We start from the raw sequence: 24,504 nt of genomic DNA on the forward strand, positions 1-24,504 counted from the left end.
AAAAAAAAAAAAAAAATCCACTCTACAGGCTGGGGATGGTGGCGCACGCTTGTAATTCCTGTGCTTGGGAGGTGGAGACAGAAGGATCGCGCAGGTTCGAAGCCAGCTTTGCTGGCTTAAGAGACCCTGTTTCCAAATAAAAATATAAAAAATAGGTGTCTGGGAGTGTAGCCCGGAGGTAGAAGGGTTTCCAGGAACCCCAGTACCACCCAAAAAAATCACTTTACATTAAGTTTTGGGGAAAAGATGTCTGGAGAAGGGTTTATTCTGCAGCTCAAAGATTATTTACAACCCAAAACTGACTTGAATGAACTGTGTTCCCTTTATAACAACATCAATAATAATACATAGAGTTACTGAAACTCACTCAAGGAGGCGGACCCTTCTTTACATGTACAACCTACATGTACATGTGACCCTGATCAAGTTATTCCTTTCTTGCACCTCAGCTCTTCAACTGTGAAGGGTTTGGATAAAGTAGTGTTTACTTTGTAAGGTTAAGACAAGAGTGAAATGTATCTTAAGTGTTTAGCACAAGGGGGCACAGGGCGCACAGTATGCGTTCAACACATTTTAGCTGTTATGATGACTAGTTTTCAGATGTTATGATCACTAGATGAAGAACAAGCATCAGGGCTTGGAGACACTGGCTCAAGACGACACGGCCAGTGGTCGTGGGGATTAGATCTCTGTGGGCTGAACCACAAAGTTCATGCTCTTCCCTCCAACAGGAAGGACAGCCACCACCTTCTACTTGTCCTTAAACAATTTTGCAAAATCAAATTAAACCACCGGGCGTGGTGGCGCACGCTTGTAATCACAGTACTTGGGAGGCTAAGACAGGAGATTGCATAGGTTCGAAACCAGCCTCAGCTACTTAGTGAGGCTCTTGGCAACTTAGTGAGACCCTGTTCCCAAATAAAAGAAAATTGGTCTGGGAGTGGACCCTAGAGGTAGAAAGCCCTTGGGTTTTATCTCCAGTACCAAAAAAAAAAAAAAAAAAAATCAAATTAAACCTCTTTTAAAAAGGTTAAATATTGATTTTACATGTAAGCAAAAACCCTCTGTAACTTGCATTTTATCGAATGCTTCTGGCAAATTATTTTGTGTTCAAACACAAAATCTTTTTGGTTGAAGTATCTTTCTCAAAGTCAAAGCAAGTTGGTAACAGAATTAACACTCAAGAAAGCCCTGACTCTTACTCACACGGGCATTCATTGTTCTTTATCCATGAGCAATTAGGAGCAAGGAAGCCAAGTGTCTAGTTTGCACTCAGGAAGTTTGGGGTTGGTTTATCTATTGCTCAATAGTAGATACAGACCAGTGTATTTCTCTCTCTCTCTCTCTCTCTCTCTCTCTCTCTCTCTCTCTCTCTCAAGGCTATGCCATTAAAATTTTTGGAGACAAAACTTTGGGGATAACTGATTAAATTTCAAAAACAATGCATTAAAATAAAATAAACTTTTAACTGGCACTTTATTTTTTGGTACTCAGGGGCATTCTGCCTCCAAGCTATACCTCCAGTCCAATTTTATTTATTTTTTATTTAGGAACAGGGTCTTGCTAAGTTGCTGAGGCTGGCTTCAAACCTGTGATACTCCTGTCTCAGTCTTACAAGTACTGAAATTGTAGGCATGTGCCACTATATTCAGCTTTTTAAAATTCAAATAAAACTTTTCTCCTGTTTAAGAAAAAGTAGTAGACTCAGAAACATGAAAAGTCATCTAAAAAGTTCAAGTTTAGAACTGAAACAGGTTGTTAAATGACTTTCTCCCTTTGTTTTAGTAAATACTCTTTGAAAATAGAAACCGAAAATTCAAACAATTCACTTTGTTGCTCTCATGGAAAATCAAAATAGAAGAGATCTGGATTTAAATTTTACCCCAAACCAAATTTGTTGAAAAGATACTCTAAAAATAGTCTAAATTGGATTTTAGTTATTTTCCATTCTTTTAAAGGTTATAGATCACAACAGGGCCAAAGCTTTCTCGCTAGTCATAAAATCAAATTAAAAATAACGTGTTAGCTGGGCGTGGTGGCACATGCTTTTAATCCCAGCATTCTGGAGGCTGAGACAGGAAGATTGAGGTTTGAGGCCAGCCTCAGCTACTTAAGTGAAATCCTTTGCAACTTAGTAAGACCCTGTTTCAAAATAAAGAATAAAAAATAGGGCTGGGGGTGTAGCTCAGAGGTAGAATGCCCCTGGGTTCCATCCCCAGTACTGGAATAAAATAAAAAATTTAAAAATTAAAAAAAAAAAAAACTTGTTGATGAAACTACAGGAAGACAACTAATAATTAATAGGCTCATGAATATTTATGATAAAGTGCCACTAATTTTACTGTAGTAAGATATAAATAGAAGAAATCTTGACATGGATAGTAGCTTAGCATGTTCCCTCGAGCCTGAGAACAGAAAGACCATAGGAAACAAAAGAAGCACTGACAAATGTAAGTTCTAGGACAAAAAAAGACTAAAAATGATCAAAGTCCATAGAATAATGCCAACATAGTAGGTCTCCACTTTGGAAAAATGAGACAGAAATTAAAGAGGGAAATTTAAGGTTCTGATAGTCAAGAATGTTCTCATGACTCCGGTGAGCAAATTTCATTTCCATAAATGTTTTAAACTATAATTTTAGCCGGGCATGGTGGCGCATGCTTGTAATCCCCGCGCTTGGGAGGCGGAGACAGGAAGCTAGCCACACTGGCTTAAGAGACCCTGTTTCCAAATAAAAATATAAAATAGGTCTGGGAGTGTAGCCCAGAGGTAAAAGGGCTTCCAGGAACCCCAGTACCACCACACACACACACACACACAAAAAAAAAACCTATAATTATAATTTTAAGATTCTTTTAGATTGTCCCTAGTTTTATCGCTTCATGCATATCTTAGTTGAATATCTTAGGAGCTCCTCCCTCTCGATGCTGGCTCAGGCACACGGGATGGAAGGACGCCGGAGTCCACGCATCACCGCACAGGTTTGATATGGCTGGGCAGGAGGCAAGAGATTTTGTATTACTTGTCCCAAATCATGGGATTTGATATACATATGTTTTTCTTTACTAGAAATGCTATTGGAAAATTTAATATTTTCATTTCTGTAAGTTTTTGAAACATCAAAATCTTTTATGAGCACCAAATGGCTAAGTTAGGTTGTGAAAATTCTGTAATGATTTTCAACCGAAATATATGGTACGCTTTAATCCATTAAAAAACTAGTAAAAAAGTTTCAGCCAGAGTAGCAAGTAATTTTTGTTTTATGAAGCAGAGTATCTTTTATCTTGCTACATTACCAATGCTGTTGTAAACTGGATTTAAAGTGGTATTAAAAAAAGAAATCTGCCAGGTGTGGTGGCACATACTTGTAATCCCAGCATTTGGGAGGCTGAGACCAGAGGATTGCGGTTTGCGGACAGCCTCAGCTAGTTAGTTGGGCCTTCCGCAACTTAGTGAGACCCTGTTTCAAAATAAAGAATAAAAAATAGGGCAGGGGGTGTAGCTTGGAAGTCAAATGCCCCTGGGTTCCATCCCCAGACCCGCAAAAAAAAAAAAAAAAAAAAAAAAAAAGAAATCTATCAAACGATTTTTATCTGATTATACATCTTATTATAGACTATGTGCAGTAACATCTACATAATTAACAGGATTGGTTATGAAACTGATAGTAACCTACAATACTGGACAAGAGTAAGTTGGAGAATGATCAGTCTACAAACAAGTATGGTTTCCAAAGTGAGAGTACCTCCAAAATTCAGAACCCACACTAATATTCCCCCTAAAATATAAACCAGTAAAATACTAAAAATAAATAGTAGGCAAATACTAACACACTATCTGCCAGGTAACATCCTAAATGGTTTACATACATTGATTCACTTTCTTCTTCTTCTTCTTTTTGTGGTACTGGGGATGGAACCCAGGGGCATTCTACCTCCAAGCTACACCCCCAGCCCTATTTTTTAGTCTTTATTTCGAAGCAGGGTCTCACTGAGTTGCAAAGGGCCTCACTAAGTAGTGGGTGAGGCTGTCTGCAAACCCGAATCCTCCCGTCTCAGCTCTCCAATGCTGGGATTACAAGCAGGCGCCACCACGCCTGCTTTGATTCACTTTCCCATCATGGTAATCCCAAGCAACGACTGCAACCTCCCCATTTTTGAGGAAGCGTAGGACTGGACTTTGAGTGGCTTACCTTAGGTCAGGAACCTAGATGTGGCAGAGCTGTGATCTGAACCCAGGTAGAAGATGTCAGCTCCGTTTCTACCCACTGTCTACAAAATGCTTCTACGTGTACCAGAGAAGAGAACGACAACTACCCCAAGAGCCGGTTTGCCAACGTACCGCTGACAGAGATTGAGAGTACATCCTGTTCTAATCAGAGTCACTAGGAATCTTCTCAGGGAAATAGGAAAGTAGAGAATGCTGAAACCAGTCCAGTCATGTTTCAGTGTTTTAAAATAACTATGGGGCCGACATAATTGACAAAAAGTAGTCGTTTATACAGGGCTTGAAAAGAGTGACCAAAGAACATGGACTTCTTGTGGAGGGGAAAGGCTGACCTGACGATTCAGCAAAAAAGCTTCAGGGTAGAAAGGAGCCACCATACATCCATAGGTCTGCAACCCTGGAGTCAACCAAGTGTGGACTGAAAATATTTGGGAAAAATTATGTCTATACTTAACTGACACAGACTTTTTTCCCCTTGCCATTATCCCTTAATATAACCTAAAAATTACCTATGTAGCATTTATATTCTAGTAGGTATTATAAATAATCTAGAGATGCTTTCAAGTATAGGGAAGTGTCCAAAGGAGTCCTGGAGCCAATTCCTTGTGGATAACTATGCAGGGAAGCTGTGCTTTAGATAGAAGTTAACCACTCCAAGAGTCAACACCACCAACAAAAACCCTTCGATAGTAACCCAGTTTGTAATGTAAACTTCCCTTTAGGATTAACTCTATAAATATTGAGGTTCATCAGGCTGTTTCTGATTTCAGTGTAAAAAAGTAAAGTCATCCAAGTACATCAGCCTTACTTTCTTCTAAATTTGGTTATTGTGAATCTAAATTTCCAAAAACTGGTAAAGCACAATTACTAAACTTGCAGATTCAGGGGTCAAATGGTACCTCTGACTATGCAGTTATGATCAAGAAACAAGTGATCTGGCAGTTTCTTTATAACTGTAGGTAGAGATGAATCTGCAAGACTTTTATCTCTCTCATACCATATGGCGAGAGATTAAGGAAACAAAATCCATTCCCAGATATATATGAGAGTGCCAAACAGAAAAATTAAAAGAGAAAATCCTGAAAGCATTGGGCAGGGTGAGGAGGGAGTAACAGCAGACTGTCCACCCCACAAGGCACTGTGCTGACAGCAGACTTCTCATTTCCAAGGTGACAGAAAATAATGAAATTACATTTTTCCAAGTGGTTAGGGAAAATAATTAATTGTCAGTATAGAATGTAACACTAGCTAAGTTACTCACCAAGGATAAAAGCAAAATAAAAAGCTTTCATTCAAAATAAAAGCACTTACCAATTACAGACCTTTGCTGAAAGAATTTCTAAAAATTTGCTTCATTAAACAAGAAACCAAATCCCCAAAGAAAAGATCAAGATGAAGGAAGCAATGAAAATGTCAATAATCTAATAAAAATAATAAAGTTAAAATAACAAAAATAATCTTATGTAGTAAAAAATAATGTGGGGGTAATGATTTAAAACAATGCAGGACTATGCTCTTATTAAAAATGAGGACAAGAAAGGTGGGAGAAGGGAAATCAAAAGGAAAGAGCAAGAGGAGGGACCCTGGGGCGTGCAGCCCCCACGCCGCACCCAGGGCCAGTTTCCTCCAGTCTCAGCTCGCCACCGAGCCTGGCTACACTTCCACACATAAGCTTTGCTTGGGCACCATTTTCTATATAGACCCTAGCAATATGTGAAAGAATTATATTTATCAGTCAAAAAATCTGTCAGATTGAATAGGAAAAATATCTAGCTATATAAAGAAATAATGGATCTGAAGGCTGTAGAAAAAAATAGTAACAATAACAATAATGGTGGTCTAGGAGTAGTAATAAAAGACAAAATAAACTTTAAAGCAAAAAGTATCATTAGCAGGAAAGAAAATCGATTCCCTAGAAAAATATAACTTTAAAATATATAAAGCAGCCAGGTGTGATGGCGCACGCTTGTAATCCCCGCACTTGGGAGGCAGAGACAGGAGGATCACGCAGGTTCGAAGCCAGCTGCGTGCGCTGGCTTAGGAGACCCTGTTTCCAATTAAAATGTAAAAATAGGTCTGGGAGTGTAGCCCGGAGGTAGAAGGGCTTCCAGGAACCCCAGTACCACCAAAAAAAAAAAAAAAAAAAAAAAAAAAGCAAAATTGAGGGCATTAAAATAAACTGAAAAGCCCAAAAATTATAGTTGGAAATGTTAACATATAATACGATTAGAAAGACAAAATCCAGGAAGCACACAGTATGCACACCACACAATGAACACATGTGACTGCATGGACACACATACAAGTCTTGTACCTTTATTTAAAATAAAGGAAATAATAGAACAGAATCAGGTGGCACCAGCTTAGTTTGATATTATAAAAAGGTCTAAATAAAATCTGTATAAATCAGGAAGTCAGCTATCAGAATATACAGTGAGGCAGGTGTGGTGCTCACACATGTATTCCCTATACTTGGGAAGCTGAGATAGGAGGGTCACAGGTTCAAAGCCAGTCTCAGCAATTTAGTGAGGCTCTCAGCAACCTACAGAGACTTGGTTTTCAAAAAAGAAATCAAATCAGTCTGGGGGTGTAGCTTGGAGGTAGAATGTTTCTGTGTTCAATCTCTAGTACCTGCCTCCCCCACACAAACAAAAATATATAGCACTAAGTCAAAGAGGCTAAGCTGATGCAAACTCCAATATCCTTGAAGCAGATAAATGATAAATTGATCTGAAAATATCCTATGATACAGGACTCCTTTTACCAGGGAGCAAATATAGATATACCAGTACATGGAGTGTTGTAGTTAAAATGGGGCAAGTGGCCGGGCGTGGTGGCGCACACTTGTAATCCCAGCGCTTGGGAGGCTGAGACAGGAGGATCGCACAAGTTCGAAGCCAGCCTTAGCTATTGAGTGAGGCCCTCGGCAACTTAGTGTGACCCTGTTTCCAAATAAAGTATAAAATAGGTCTGGGAGTATAGCCCGGAGGTAGAAAAGCCCCTGGGTTCCACCCCCAGGACCACCAAAAAATAAAATAAAATGGACAAGACGTGTGAGGACCTGCCTGAGTTTGATTCTCCAACACACACACACACACACACACACACACACACACACACACACCCCACAGGTACACAGGTACACAGGTGCGGGAAGAGCTATATGAGACAAGAGATTAACAGAAAAATGATTTCTTACTATTTATTTATTTATTTATTTATGGTGCTGGGGATTGAGCCTAGGGACTGGCCTTCTGCCTCTGAGCTACATTCCCAGCCCCAGCCCCTTTTATTTTGAAACAGGGCATCTCTAACTTACAAGCTAGCTTTGAACCTGTGATCCTCCTGTCTCAGCTTCCCAAGTACTGGGATTATAGGTGTGTGTCACCATGCCCAACCAGTTTTATACACACATATTTAGGCATGATGTATTTTTATATTTTTATTAAAAATGCTACAAATGAAAAGCATACCATTTTAACAAGCACCAAAAAATGTCCAATGTTTAAACATTTTAAAATCCATTCTTAAAAAAAAAAAAAAAATCCATTCTTATTTAGCCAAAAGACAAACTTTAAATTACGACTATTTTGATTCAATGTGATTCTGTTTTCTGAAAGGTTTAAATACCACATGTACATTTGACAAGATAATGTAATTATTAACATCCGTTACATTTTTATAATAATATCTATTGTTTGAAAATAACTATTTTTAGTGATTTGCTTTGGATAAGGAACAGAGATGAGCACACTTTTTTATTCGCAATGCCCCCTGCTGGTAGTTAGGAGAAACACAGATTTGACCATTTCTTCTAAATGTCCCTCACCTCGTCCATACAAGTCCCCTGGAAAACCTGTTAAAAAATACAAAATCTAGCTGGGCGTGGCGCACGCTTGTAATCCCAGTATTTGGGAGGCTGAGACAGGAGGATCGCAGTTTGCAGACAGCCTCAGCTACTTAGTGAGGACCTTTGTAACTCAATGAGACCCTGTTTCAAAATAAAGAATAATTTAAAAAATAGGGCAGGGGTATAGCTCGGAGGTAGAATGCCCCTGGATTCCATCCCCAGTACCACACACACACACACACACACACACACAAAAAAAAAAAAAAACCTCTGTTGCACAATATGCCCACAGAATTCTTTATTTCAGGATTCCTATGATAAGGCCTATTACTCTGCATTTTTAGCAAGTTCCGGAACAAATAAATATGGTAAAAATGGCTGTTTTCACCAATTAAAACCATATTTTACTTCAAAGCAAGAGGATCCTATAATGCTCTGGGAGGCTCTCAGCTACTTAGTGAGACACTATTTCCAAATAAAGTATAAAATAGATCTGGGAGTGTAACTTGGAGGTAGAAAGCCCCTAGGTTCCATCCCTCATACCAAAAAAAAAAAAAAAAAAAAAAATCCTTCACTGTGCCTATTTACAAATTAAACATTACCATACGTTTGTATGTACAGGAAGGAACACAGTATGTACAGGGCTCAGTTCTGCTTGTGGATTCAGGCGCCGAGGATCTACATTATTGACCTGGCACTGGAGGGGATTACTGCGTGTGTGGTATCCTAACCGTGGGCATCTCTACAAGCTGCTGGAGGCAGAGGCTGTACCTTACTTATCTCTGGTTCCCTACTGCCCACTGTGATACCAAGAAAAACTGGTATTTGTTTGGTAAACATTTGCTGAGCAATTAAAGACAAATTTCTATTCTTACTTTCTGTGGAAAAAGTATTGTGAATCATGGCTTTTATACAGCCTAACAGAAGCAATGGTTTAAATATAGTCATTTCTCCTTTGCACTTAGAGTTAACATTTAACTTTTATTAGGCTCTCTCATGTTTTAGTTCCTTAACTAAGGCTTTTCTTTTCTTTTGTGGTACTGGAGACTGAACCCAGGGTCCTGCACATATTAGGCAAGCATTTTAATGCTAAGCTACATCCCCCCAGCCCATTAAAAAAATTATTTGAAAGGGCCTTGCTAAATTGCCAAGGCTGGCCTAAAACTTGTGATCCTCCTGTTTAGCCTTCTGAATAGGTGAGATAGATTACAGGCGTGAGCCACCACTCCAGGCCCAGCTTTGATCATTCTAAAAGTCATTCAATCCAACTATGATCAAAACAGGTTAAAATGCCTTTACTGAGATTATTCCCAAAAGCTACAAAAGAGATAGGGGTAAGGAGATATTATTTTGAAATTCCAAGTTTCTCAAACATAGACAAAGCAAAATCAATTCAGTTTTGTTTTTATTTCTTAAATTTATAAAGAACATTCCATTTTCTATTAACTAGCTGCATATCTAATTCAGGTAATTTTTTATATACCACTAAAATTGCAAAGTTTAGAGTCATCCTTAGTGCCACAAAAGAAAGCCTTTGCTTTCATTCAATCAAGGTGTCATGGTCCATTCTATAGCTTTCTGGCACTCTAATTTCTCTATGTGTCACAAAAATTTACAAAAATCACAAATGCATGTCTCAAAGCATCATGAGACTATGTTGCTTCTTACACCATTTCAGTTTATAGCACCATGAAACTATATGGAGGAATTCAATTATGTTAAGAAACACGCCAGACAAAGGAGAAACCTCAGATGGGAAAAGAAGGCGACCTGACTGAGGGAAATGGGAGAGAAAAGAGGACAACACCCTAATGGGCATGATGCAAATCCACAAACATGTCAGAGTCAGTCCAAAGCCAAACACGAGAAGGGTGGAGGGACGAGGGAATGGGGTGGGAAGTGGGGAAGGGCCAAATGACTGGTGTGTGTGTGCACGCCTCTACCACCTGTACCTCAGTGTATGATTACAATGCACCTATAAATTAAATTCAAAAACTTAGAGAGGTACAATTAACAAATAAAAATTAAAAATATTTTTAAAATACTAACATACATTTGTCTTAAAAGTACAGTGATAGTTTCCTTAATATTTTTATTCTAAGGCTGGGCATGAGGGTGCACGCTTGTAATCCCAGCATTTGGGAGGCAGAGACCAGAGGATGGCGGTTCGCGGACAGCCTCAGCTACTTAGTGAGGCCCTCCGCAACTCAGTGAGACCCTGCTTCAAAATATAAATAAAAGAGCCGGGCATAGTGGCACACACTTGTAATCCCAGTGCTTGGGAGGCTGAGACAGGAGGTCTGCATAGGTTCAAAGCCAGCCTCAGCTACTTAGTGAGGCTATCGGCAACTTAGTGAGACCTTGTTTCCAAAAAGTATAAAAAAATAGGTTAGGAAGTATATCCCAGAGGTAGAAAAGTCCCTGGGTTCTACCCTAATACCACCAAAAATAAATAAATATATAAATAATAAAAAAGATACCAAATAGGGCTCAGGGTATAGCTCAGAGGTACAATGCCCCTGGGTTCCATCCCCAGTACCTTAAAAAAAAAAAAAAAAAAAATATATATATATATATATGTACACACACACACACACACACACACACACACACACACATATATATATATATATATATATATATATATATATTTATTCCATAACTACCAAGTACCTACTATGTACCTGGTACTATTCTAGGAACTATAGTTATATAATACGAAAAATTAAATTCTTCATGAGGTTAACACTGTGGTATATTTTCTTCTAGAAAGAGAAAAGGTAAAAACATTCTGTGGTTAAACTAGAGCTAGGGATTGGTTGCAGTGGAAGAAGAAAGATGAATCTAAACACCATAATTTTATAAAGTTAGTGAGAAGACTCTTAGCAAATCTGAAAATAAAGCTAGTAAAACTAGAAGAGAAAAATAATAAAACTTCAAAATTAACACTTTACCTCTGAATTCCTTCAAGAATATCCTTCACAGCTGTCATTAACTTTTGAAGATAGATAAATGCTTCTTCAAAAGATGCTATTTTTGAAGTACTCAGAGTTGAATTTGGGTCCAATCTTTGAAACACATCCATGCTAAAATGAAATAAAAAGGACAAGATGCTTATAGTATAAATCTGCATCTAGTAATTCAAATATTTCCACTGCCAGCATATAAAGTAGAATAACAATACAAAACTATCATAAGTTCAATATACTTAAATTAGGAACAAAAGATGATAACATATGAAAGTCTAGGCCAACATTTATGCAAGAGATTCAGGTCACAGCACACACTATACAGATCTAAATTAAAATAAGACTGTGAAGTTGTATGAATAATGCTTCACTCTAAGAGATGCTAAGAGACAGAGAGGCATTGATAATACGACAATCTACATTCGAGTCGGTCCTCAAGAACATAAGGAGGAAGACAAAACTTAGATATCAGACTGTTTGTTGGAACTAGTAACTCTAATTCTGGAAATATGTCACAAATAATTATTCACAATTTGCTAACAATTAGTAACACCCTAAATGACCAATATTATTAAAAGTGTCAAGGAAAGCTGGGTATGGTGGCACACATTTGTAATCCCAGTACTTGTGAGGCTAAGACAAGAGAATCGTAGGTTTATGGCCAGCCTCAGCTACTTTCGTGAGGTCCTCTGCAACTTAGTGAGATCCTGTTTCAAAATAAAGCATAAAAATAGGGCTAGAGGTATAACTCAGAGGTAGAATGTCCCTGGGTTCCATCCCCAGTACTGCAAACGAACAAACAAACAAACAAACAAACAAACAAACAAACAGTGTTAAGCAAAGAGTGAACTGGCCACCTGATGAAATGACAGCTATTAAAATGAAGCTCATGCCACATATGAAACAGAAAAATTAAAAACAGAAAATTTACTTATATAATAACCATATATACAATCAAAAAACCAGGCACGGTGGTGCATACTTGTAATCCTGAACTTGGGAGGCTGAGACAGGAGGATCGCAAGTTTGAGCTCAGCCTCAGCACTTGAGCAAGACTCTCAGTAACCTAGCAAGAGCCTGTTACTATGGCAAAAAATAAATATGGTAGGAGTGCAGGTGCAAGGTAGAATGACCTCGGGTTTAATCCTAGTCCCTCCACCACTCCCCAAAGAAACCAGAAACCCATGCATCACTGTGTGTAAACGGCATGTCACCCCAGAATGTGACTGTATTTAAAACAGGATCTTTGCAGATGTAATTAGTTAAGTTACAATGAGGCTGGGTTAGTAGGCTGGGTGCACCTACTCTCTTTGAAGACAAAGGCGGAGGCTGGAGCAACACATCAATGTGGCAAGTCCTGCCCGCAACCACCAGCGGGAAGGAGAGGGAGAGGGCGCGCTCTCCTCAGAACTGCCACTGACCCCGCAGACACCTCCATTTCCAATTCTGAACTCAGGAACTGTGAGCAAATCAACTTCTGTGTTTTGTTTGTTGGTGGTTTGTGGTACTAGGGATTGAACCAGAGGTGTTCTACCTCTGCACTATACCTCAGCTCTATTTTTAGTTTTTTGAAACAGGGTTTCACAAAGTTGTGCAGAACCTCACTAAGTTGCTAAGGCTGGTCTTGAAGCTGAGATCCTCCTGGCTCAGCCTTCCAAGTATTGGGATTACAAGCTTGTACCACCATACCTAGCTCTAATTTCTGTCATTTTAAACCACCTAGTTTGTAGTAATTTGTTATAGTATCCCTCAGAAACTAATACATATATCTAAAACAAAGCTGGGTGTACATTATAATATTAACAAGGTTAACTATTTTACTACTGTAGTCTTTAAATTATAGTACTCAAGGGAATTTCCTCCCCTACTTTACAGTACTTTCCAAAGTAATATTGTTCTAAATTGTTGTAAAACATACATAATATAAAATTCATCATTCTGCTTTATTTTTAATTTTCATTAATATATATTTTGATGAGATATACTTATTGTACATATTTATAATAGAGCATAGAGTGGCACTTCAATACATGTATATAATGCATAATGGTTAGATCAGTGTAACTGGTATGTTTGCCACCTCTAACATATACCCTTTCCTTTTTATTGGGAATATTCAAAATACTCTCTAGTAGCGATTTTGAAACAAATAATGTTGTCAAGTCAACTCAACTATCCTTATCCTACTGTGCTACAGAACATCAGAAGTTATTCCTCCTGTCAACTGCACGTCTTTTCTTTTTTCCCCCAGTACTGGGGATGGAACCCAGGGGCATTCTACCTCCAAGCTACACCCCAGCCCTATTTTTTTATTCTTTATTTTAAAACAGGGTCTCACTGAGTTGCAAAGGGCCTCACTAAGTAGCTGAGGCTGTCTGTGAACCGCGATCCTCTGGGCTCAGCCTCCCAAATGCTGGGATTACCAGTGTGCACCACCATATCCACTCTCTCACACACATTTGGGAGAAAAAATAAGAAACATTGGGAAAGAAAACAGGAAATACCTAGGAAAGCCAACAGTAAATAAATCTACGCAACAGATGTTATTCTAAAAACTTCCATTACAACTTTTATATAGAATGATACAGATTAGGTAAAAGGATCAGTATACTAAAACCTTCTTCTCCAGAATTTATCCTAAAGGGCAGAATGAGGGAGGAATTGAGAAGAGGATGAGCCACACCGGGCATGGGTCTGGCAAGAACAACGTCTTAGTTGGAGCCCCACTCGGCGCTACTACTTTTGCTCCTATGCTTGCTCCTATCTCTTACAACGTGCCAGCAAATCCTAATGGTTCTACTTTTCAAATACACCCAGCATGTGACCAATTCTTACCATCTCTATCCAGCCACCCTGGCTCAAGTTGCCATCTTCCACCTACATCATTACAGCAGACACCTGACTGGCCTTCCTACTTCACGCCAGCACTGCAGTCTATTCTCAACACGGCAGAGCAATCTTTAAAACACAAGCCCGACACTGTCACTTCTTCGTTTAAAACTATACGGCAGAAAACTAAGTAGTAACACCCGAAGTTTTCACAGCAGCCTCCCAGCCCTGCACCATCAGCACTCGTCCCTCCCCACTTCATCTCCTGCTGTCCCCGGCCCACTCACTCCAGACACACTGGCTTCTTTTCACATCAATGAACATGCCAGAGAGGCTCTTCAAAGTCTTTATCGTATCTGTTCCTCTATCTGGAATACTCTTCCCGAAAATAAACATACGGCTCCCACAAAATGTTCCTTCACCAGGACACGGCACAAATGTGACTTATTTGTTAAATGGTTTTCTTGACCACTTTAAAATTCTATGTCCCGCTCATCCCCATCCCCAAACTATGTTTCTATTCCTCCTCCATCTCTTTGTTCCTCTTAAAAGATATTGCCATATGAGAGAATCCTTAGTGCCTGAAAGTACAAAAAAAATACAATAAATGCACCACTTTTCTTTGGTTCTAGACTTTTTTTTTAGACACGCTGCAATGCACTACTGGATTCATAGCTAAAATAAAAGTGCTTCACTTGAAAATAAATCTTTACCTTGAAGACAGGCATACTAAGCACATTATTTTTAAATATAACAAACATACTATCTAAAACAATGTTTATCCTAGGCTTCCAGACTTTGAGTACTCTTGCAGTATTTTGTTTTATAACCACTAGAATTCAGATCAATCTTTCTGTTTTTCTCAGACATCTATATTCCTAATACATAGACTGTGCCTGGCATATAACTGACTAATATATATTTGCACGACCACAACCAGCACTCTGGTAGTTTTACAAGAGTAAGTGTGCCTAGATCACAGCACACCTTCAAATGAGATCTTTACATGAAAGGTCCTGCATGATACTGCTGACCAAGTTCTACAGGGACTCTGATATACAAACCAGGCTCGAGAAACAATGAAGTGGGCTTAAATAAATAGCACTGACAAAGCAATATAAAGCTTAAGCATTTTTCACTCACTGAAATGCTCTATGTAAAGTTTATTATTCAGAAACAACACAGAACTCTCCAGTATCCAATGCAAATGGATGGTATTACACAAAATACTCCACTACATTCTAAATGGAAAAAAAATTAAAGTATCCTACATATGGCTCAAATCTATTTTATTCTGAAAGCAGTCATCTCTGCCTGGCATATATAGTAACTTTCTGCTATCCATAATAACTGATTAACCAGAACTTTAAAAATATATTAAAGTGGGGCATGGTGGCACATGTCTGTAATTCCAGAACTTGAGAGATTGAGTTAGGAGGAGCGCAGGTTGGTGGCCAGCCTCAGCAACTTAGGGGGACCCTCCAGAATTTTGTGAGATCCTGTTTCAAAATAAAAAATAAAATAGGACTGGGAGTGTAGCTCAGAGGTAGAATATTCCTGTGATCAATCTCCAGTACCCAACATAAATAAATAACAAACGAATAACCTACTTTATATCAAAATATAAATTTATAAATGCTTTCTTCTTTAGCTTACATGTCAAGCACAGTTATTTCTTTAGTATGATAAGCTAGCAACCCAGCTGTCAGGCTATGGATTTGTTGGGAAAAAAACTTAATTGTAGCCCAGGACTAAAAATGAGCCCCCAATATATAATGCTGTATATATCAGATAGCCAACTGAGATTAGATGTTTAAGTGGATTACTAATATTACTCTGTTGCTTTTCATGAATACCTAAATAAATTATCTTAATCAAAAACAAGAGTCACACTAAACCCTGGACCCCAAATCATACAATATGCCACTGGCTTGGTAAATTAATTACATAAAGATTTTGGGCTTGGGGAAAATTATAGGAGAGAGTGTTCACCTACTTTTAAATCGTTGGTTCTAAGTATTTAATTGATTAATTAATTTATTTATGTATTCATTGTGGTACCGGGGATGGAACCCAGGGGCATTCCACCTCTGATCTCGACCCTCAGCCCTACTTTATTCTTTATTTTGAGGCTGGCCACGAACCTGTGATCTTCCTATTTCAACCTCCCAGGTACTGGGATTACAAACAAGCACATGCCACCAAACCCGGCTCTGAACAATTTTTTAAGCTACTTTAGCATCAATCTGTTCTTAAAAACTATGCAAAAGAGCTTCTGCCTGTCATTTCACCAACACCATAGATTCTTATGTGTACATGACAAAAGTAACAGAAGCATTTTTCCTTTAAAACGAAAATATTTACCTTCCTTAAAAAAAACAAAAATCTTCCATGAACTTTCCCTAATCCAGGCTGATTTTTATTTTCAATTTTATGATGGCCGTACCCTGCACACTTGTTGAGCGACTGAGGGGCTTGGTGTTGACATACATCGGCAGCGCTGCTCACCAAGGCTGCACATCTGCGGCGCACGGAGATGCTGCCCCCTGCGCTCTCAGCCCCGCCTCGGCCTTGCTGAAGCAGAACTGCTGCAGATGCACACTAGGCACAGGTATCTTTGAGCTCGCCAGGTAATTCTGCTGTGTGCTCCTACTTATGCATCACTATTTGTGAGGTTCCAATATGACAAAAGGCCCCCAGTAAGAGGATCTCGTACCTGAAACTCACAAGCCACACACTAACTATTCAGTATGTAATAGTAATCATGGAAACTCTAGAAAAAGCATGCATGCCACTCTAAAGCTAAAAAAAAAAATCTTAGAAATTGAGTACCTGCTCTGATATATTGTAATCCAAACACTCTCTAGGATGGCCCATATTTCTTGATGCCTGTTAGGTTGGGGAAGATGAGAACTGGAGAAAACAGTGATTTCTTGGTTATGGGACTTCATCAAAGAAGTATCTTCCTGCTTTTTACTGACTGTGCTTTCTGAAGAATTTGGCTTAAGTTTTGTCTTGACCTGAGGAAATAAGAATTACATAAAGTGTAGCTGGTCCTTTACTAGTAAGTGGGGAAATAATGCCAACTGTCTTTACCTCCTAGGTTCTGGGCAAGTACTGGCTGTTCTTTTTCTTTTATGTTTTGTACAGAATATATTCCCAGAATATCATCAGAACTAGAAAAGATATTTTCCTTTTCTGTTTAAATTCAACATCTCCAATCTATTTATTATAGTGGCTCTTCTTAATTAACATAACATGATGATTTCAATTTAAGAATAATGTATGAACACTTCTTTTTTTTTTTTTTTTTTTTTGCGGGTCTGGGGATGGAACTCAGGGGCATTCTACCTCCGAGCTACACCCCCTGCCCTATTTTTTATTCTTTATTTTGAAACCGGGTCTCACTGAGTTGCAGAGGGCCTCACTACGTAGCTGAGGCTGTCCGTGAACCGCGATCCTCCGGTCTCAGCTTCCCGAATGCTGGGATTACAAGCATGAGCCACCACGCCCAGCTATGTATGAACACTTCTAAACATGTGGTATTGGACACAAAGGCAGAGTCAAGCTCCAAGTACCTCACAATCCAGAAAAAAAGAACAGAAAGAACTACAAAGGGCTATTTAAAAAAAAATCAATATATAAGTTAAACTTTATGGGCGATGGTGAATCACCACTTGAGGTTTCCAATCCAGACAGTGAGATACTCCAAACTGAAGAAAGCGTAGGCAAGATTATTTAGGCTGCTATAAATTATCCAGGAGAGGAATCCTGAAAACTTGAATTTCTATCAAAAGGCAAAAGAAAAAAAGGGGGAAAGGTACAAAAAGTATTTAAAGACCTGGCCCAAAACTAGATTCAGGGAGTAAGGGAGGCTCTAAGGTGTTTTTAACTTAGATGTCTAGAGGATAATAGTATAAATACTAGAAATTTAAGATAGCCATAAATTTAGGTGTGTGTGTGTGTGTGTGTGTGTGTGTGTGTGTGTGAGAGAGAGAGAGAGAGAGAGAGAGAGAGAGAGAGAGAAGTGAAGAGAAAGAGAACAGGGGGAAGAAGAGGAGGAGGAGGAGGAGGAGGAGGAGGAGGAGGAGGAGGAGGAGGAGGAGGAGGAGGGAGAATGTTGAGAACTAGCAAGCATAAAACAGGAGGGGCCTCAAAAGTCTACAAAAGCAATAGAAGCCAGGGAGAGATCCCAAGAAAAGAGACAATATAGCAAATAGCACGGTCAATTGAAAGTATTTAAAACTCGACTCCGGCATGGTAGCATGCGCTTGTAATCCCAGTACTTGGGAGGCTGAGAGGCAGGACCACATGTTTGAAGCCAGCCTCGACAACTTAGCGAGGCCCGCTGAAACTTAGTGAGACCATTTCAAATAAAAGATAAAATCGGGCTGGGGATTAGCTCAGGGATAGAATGCCTCTGGTTTCAATTCCCAGTGCCACATAAAAATAAAAAATAAAAATAAAAGTAGAAGCAATCTAAGTATATTTTAAGATGAAGTAAAAAGAGGCACTATTGATTCAAATGATTTAAAATATCACTTGAAAAAGTGTTAGGTTAAAAACTGATAGGATGGGAAAATGTAACTCTAAGTTTAAAAGCTAGGTCTCTGATCCCTGTTCCACTATAACATGCTTCATGAACTTGGGCGAAACCACTCCATCCCCTACAGCTAATTTCCATGTTGATAAAAGGAGAATCGCAAAGGTCTGTCTTCACAGTTGCTATTTTTATGCTTCTTAAATTTAAAATTGTTTCAATAACAGTTAATAGTTATAAAAACTTGTTACATATAATAGCTTTCTAAGAATCTTATATTAGCTCATTTGATGCTCACAACCACCCTATAAAATAAGTAACTATGATTATCCCTATTTTATTTTATTTTATTTTTGTTTGGTGGTACTGGGGTTCCTGGAAGCCCTTCTACCTCTGGGCTACACTCCCAGACCTATTTTTATATTTTTTATTTAGAAACAGGGTCTCCTAAGCCAGTGCGCGCGGCTGGCTTTGAACCTGCGCGATCCTCCTGTCTCCGCCTCCCAAGCGCGGGGATTACAAGCGTGCGCCACCACGCCCGGCAAATTATCCCTATTTTAATATTGAAGCGGACTGAGGCAAAAGAAGGTTAAAGAACTCATCCAAAGTCCCTCAGATGTCGGACGTGAGAACAGGATTTGCCCTTCAGCAATCTATGCATGAGGCTCTAACTGTTCTCCACGTGTAAAAATACTACTACCCTTCTGATCTTGATAAACATAAATAAATGCAAAGTCTTATTTTTATCTTGGGATAATTTTTTCTTCCTTTCTTTTTATTTATTTATTTTTTTCTGAACAAAACACCCAGGGACTTTCTACCTCTGAGCTACAACCCGAACCTGTTTTATTTTTTATTTGGAAACTGGAGCTTCATTGTGATGGTGCGGCTGGCTTTGAACCTGCGATCCTCCTCCCTTCTCAACCTCACAAGTACTGAGATCACAGGTGTGCACCGCCACACAGGGCATCATACATGCGGGGCAAGCTCTCAACCACCAAGCTACACCTCCACCCAGCGAGCTGTCTTTACCCCATCGTGTACATCTAGAATGAGGAGCAGCATTCATCTAATACTTCTCTTCAGCTCAGGACAGTAGTGCGCACCACTATACAAAGTGGGCTGTTTCTTTCATCTGACACATGGAATTTATTATGTGCCAGACAATAAGGTCTTTACAAATATTAACTTATTTAAACCTCATGAAAATCCTGAGGCAGGGATTATTATTAGTATACCATACCACGAAAGAGAGAATTAAGGCTTGGTGAGTTTAGATAACTAGAGTTTAAAAGCACAAGTCAGGATTCTCAGCATGCGAGTCTAAATTTCAGCAACAAGATTATTTTAAACACCCTTGGTAGGGAGGTAATTTTTTTTTTTTTTATTGTTAGGGGCTTGTTAAATAAAAATGTATATATCCTTTTCCTACTCTCACCCCACATAAATGAAAACTTGAAAAGTGATAATGTTAGGTTATCTTTCTATTTTAGTTTCTCAGAAGCATTTTAAAAAGAAAGAATGAATATTATTCTTAAATTTTTCTACACTGGTAGATTTTTTTTTCTTTACAGTTACTAGATTGAGCTATCCTCTTTAGAAGTAAGCTAATTTGTTGCTCCAGTTACTTAGACACAAGTAAGTATTTAAGACTTAAATGCATTCTAGGAAACAACGCCTATGGAAGTATATTTTGAAAGACAATGCTAATCACAATGTTCCTGGCTTCCCAAGACAACAGACAGCACTTCAGAGCTCTAACCCGGGAATCACACGGAGCCCAGGGCGGAGGGAGAGCTCATGAGGATGCCGATTCTGCTCCTCTCCTTCATGCTAATGTACCGACTGAAAATTCAGGGTCCAGGAATAAATAACTTACTAAATAAGGTGTGTGTGTGTGTGTGTGTGTGTGTGTGTGTGTGTGTGGTACTGGGGATGGAACCCAGGGACATTCTACCTCTGAGCTACACCCCCAGCCCTAGTTTTTATTCTTTATTTTCAAACAGGGTCTCACTGAGATGCAAAGGGCCTCACTAAGCAGCTGAGGCTGTACCCAGTGCTGGGATTACAAACTTGCACCACCACGCCCAGCTACTAAATAATAATTTTGATAGTTCTACATATCCACTGGGCAACATACATACAGCAGGCATGCAATTACCTGGTAACATTAACCTGGACAGTACATTTTCACGATACCTCCATCTCTAGACTTCCAATTGATGAGAAGAACTTGACACTAGATATTATTTTTATCCCAAGCAACTCTAAGTCTTGTTTGATTTGCAATTATCTCAATTCAGAAACTGTTAGGCCTGTAAGGACTTTGAACTTCCATCTTGGTCACTGCACTTGTTTCACTAAAAATATGATTTTGGACTTAGTTCTGTGATGGGAGATTATATGTCCTTGCCAACACAATCCAAGTCTCTGTTTCCAAATAAGAAATAAAATCGGATCTGGCCATGGTGGCACACACCTGTAATCCCAGCATTTGGGAGGCTGAGAAAGGAGGATCGCGGTTCGCAAACAGCCTCAGCTACTTAGTGAGGCCCTCTGCAACTGAGTGAGACCCTGCTTCAAAATAATAAAAAACAGGGCTGGGGTATAGCTCGGAGGTAGAATGCCCCTGGGTTCCATCCCAAGTACTGCAAAGAGAGAGAGAGAGAGAGAGAGAGAGAGAGAGAGAGAGAGAGAGAACAGAAAGAGAAAGAGAAATAAAAAGAGAAAGAAGAAAGAAAGGAAAGGAAGGAAGGAAGAAAAGAAAGAAGGAAGGAGAGAGAAAAAAGAGAAAGAAAGAAAATAAATATATCGAGCTAGGGGTGTAGGGTGAAGGTAGAATGCCTCCCATCTCAATACCCAGTAACACACACACACACACACACACACACACACACACACACACACACACACACAGAGTGATATTTGCCATTAAAAAAACTATCACTGTTTTGGTTTTCTTAAACCAAAAGATCATTTCACACCTTAAATCAATTCTTTCCTAAAGAATTGTCATGTATTTTCCATTCACTTATATATTTTAAAAGAGAAGCTTCCTTTATTCCATTCAATGCTGTATTAGAAGTGAGTTCATTTCTTCAACAACTATGACTAAGTTTGGAATCAACTAGTCCTGTGATGACTTCATGGGTACTGGGCTTACCTGACCATGAAAAATAAATGAGGAAAATCTGCCTTGAAGTCAGTTCCTCAGAGAAAAAGGAGAATGCAGAATCTCTTTTATTCAGGTTCCATTAATATCTCTTCTGGTACTTATGATACACAATTTTTTTTAGCTCTTTCTGGCCCCCAAAATTACCTGAATTTTCTAGGTTTAAAAAAGTCAGAAAGACTATAGAAATAGATTATTACTGAGGGCAAAATTTACATAGTTAAGTTTAAAACACATAAAAAGTCATCAATCTTAGGGTGGCTGCAGGAGAATCACATGAGAAGCCTTGCTTAAAAACGAAAAATTCACGGGTCAAGCTAGACATGGTGGTGCCTGCCTATAATCCCAGTACTTGAGAGGCTGAAATAGGAGGGTCAGAGGTTCAAGGCCCACCTCAGCAGCTTGGTGAGACCCTCAGCAACTTAGGAAGACAGCATTTCAAAATAACTTTTTTGAAAAAAGGGGCTTAGGATATAGTTCAATGGCAGAATATCCCTAGGTCCAATCCCCAGTACCAATAAATAAATTAATTAATTCATGGCTCAAATGGTAAAGTTTGAATAGGGCCTACAGGTTAGATGACGATATTTATCAATGTTAACTTCCTGACTTATTAAACTGTAGTTGCGTAAGATCTTACTTTTTTGAAAATACGAGAAATTTAGATGTACTGAGACATCACCTGTGCAGCACACACGCAAACAGCTCAGCAAAAAGGTGAGTAGACAGACAGACTGGTAGACAGGAGACTGACAGGGGAAACGAGAGGTGAGCAGACCGACTGGTAGACAGGAGACTGACAGGGGAAACAAGCAAATGGATCCAAAGTTAACTTTTTGGGAATCAGGATAAAGGCTATACAAAGGATTGTCCTGTTTAAACTGGCAATTTTTTCTTAATTTTGCAACTATTTGAGAATAAAAAAATAAGAACAACATTCCTGGCATCAATGCTAAAAATGTGATTCAGTAAGGTTTAAGAGAGTCTTGGCATTTGCGTGCTCACAACATTTCCTGCGCGGTTTTGATGCACAAGAGATTCGCTGGCTCCAGGAACTGGAGATGAGAGTTGAACAACAGTGCCTCGCTTTCTTTTAGTCATAAATGAAATAATATACAATACCAGCAACGTGGTGCTGCAGCCTCCATAAAAGAATGTGCCTTTCATAAACTCACGCTAAAAGAGCTGCTTACACTCCGTTCAATTTACTCAACATTCACTTAATGCCTTTGGTATGTTAGAATAAGTTAGAATTAAATTATCCTTTACCTACTATTGCTGTGAAATACACTTTCTAGAATATACATGACCAGCTACTCTACACGGCATTCCAAAAGTATCTTACCTCTGTAAACGTTTGGAGCAGTTTGTTGACTTGCGCAAAGGCTTGCGGGAGAATACCATCATAATCTGACCTTGTACTGAAAGCATGTAACAAATTTTTAGAATCCTGAAGCAGGAATTTCACTGTTATAAAATCCATTTCTTTATTAGCTGGTAAGAGATAATTAAGAAAGAAAAATATGCAAGAATGAGTACACACCACAAAAAGAACTCTGGGATACTATTCTGATATCAATTTTGAAATCTAAGAAGGGCATATATTTACACCTACACATCACTCCTTTTAGTTTCTGGGATAAAAAGCAACAATTACGCAGACTGAATAATAGACAAAGTCCTTCAAGTTAACACTGGTATTCTGTATTCCGATTCCAGGAGTTCTTTCAACGTGGTGGATTTAAGAGTAAAAGTAAAATGACAGAATGTTACTCTCTCCAAAAAAGAGACAAACATTCAAAAGAAAAAAAAAATCACAGATCTTCAAAGACAAGGCTGTTTCACAGTCAGATTACTATCTAGGCATCAGAAGAACCACATTTTAGTGGCAAGCATGTAAGTTGTCCATGTCCCCATGACCAGTTCAGTCATGTAATAACTTACTTTCCAGCACATAACTTAATACTAGGTTTATAGAGAATAATGTATCATCTCTGTGTATACAACAAAAAGTCAACCAAAAAAAAAAAAAACAACTTAAAAACTGGGCATCAGTGAGAAGCTAGCAAAACTTTTTCCCTGAAATTAAAAGTAAGATAATCTATAAATAGTAATTTAAAAGTATAACAGTTTTTTCTCAAGGAGCTAAAACTGCTTATGTCAAATTCTAAAACTAGCTAGGAAAGGTGGTGACAGTTGTAAATATTTAAAAAGTTATGCACAATAAAATTAATTTCTAATGTCATAAAACACAAAACAAAAAAATTTCCATTATTAAGGCATAATGCTGCATAACAGTTTTCAAAGGCAAAATTGCCAGGTTAAAATGTTTGCTTCGCTGGGCGTGGTGGCGCACGCTTGTAATCCCCGCGCTTGGGAGGCGGAGACAGGAGGATCGCGCAGGTTCGAAGCCAGCCGCGCGCTGGCTTAGGAGACCCTGTTTCCAAAATGAAACTGTAAAAATAGGTCTGGGAGTGTAGCCCTGAGGTAGAAGGGCTTCCAGGAACCCCAGTACCACCAAAAAAAAAAAAAAATGTTTGCTTCACTTTTGTTTTAATGTCCACAGTTTAAAGGTCACAGTTAAACACAGCATGGTTTTTCATCGGCATTTTGAGTTAAAACTACATAAAGAATTCCTCTTAATCACTTAGACAAAATCTTGCTTCTGAAATCCTTAAAGGTCTCTTATCTCATGGGACACCTACAGCTGAGTCTCGCCAGCCCCTCCCAGTATGGCTTCTTATAGGAATACTTTCAGTGACTTTTAAAGCTGATGACCGGTTTAAATTCCTGTGGGACAAGAGATGAGGCGATGCTCCATATGGGACAGACTAAAGATCTGATGAACCTCAAAAATCTAAGGAACACATAAACAGGCTCAGTTTCTTTAAGGGCGCTTCTCCAATGTCCTCTGTGT

The 24,504-nt window shown here is 38.8% G+C and overlaps 1 protein-coding gene across 1 annotated transcript in view; it reads right to left on the bottom strand.

The window, feature by feature from the left end:
• Positions 1-24,504, bottom strand: part of SWT1 (SWT1 RNA endoribonuclease homolog) — a gene marked incomplete at both ends in the record, with an annotated part of 80,364 nt that overhangs the window by 19,664 nt on the left and 36,196 nt on the right. Inside the window, 3 exons of the mRNA XM_080698751.1 lie at positions 11,032-11,163; positions 16,708-16,895; positions 22,933-23,081. Coding sequence (XP_080554877.1) covers positions 11,032-11,163; positions 16,708-16,895; positions 22,933-23,081 — 469 coding nt within the window. The remainder of the gene's footprint in view (positions 1-11,031; positions 11,164-16,707; positions 16,896-22,932; positions 23,082-24,504) is intronic.

This window comes from Muscardinus avellanarius (genome assembly GCF_963383645.1).
Source record: "Muscardinus avellanarius genome assembly, chromosome: 7".
NCBI classification, from domain to species: Eukaryota; Metazoa; Chordata; class Mammalia; order Rodentia; family Gliridae; genus Muscardinus; species Muscardinus avellanarius.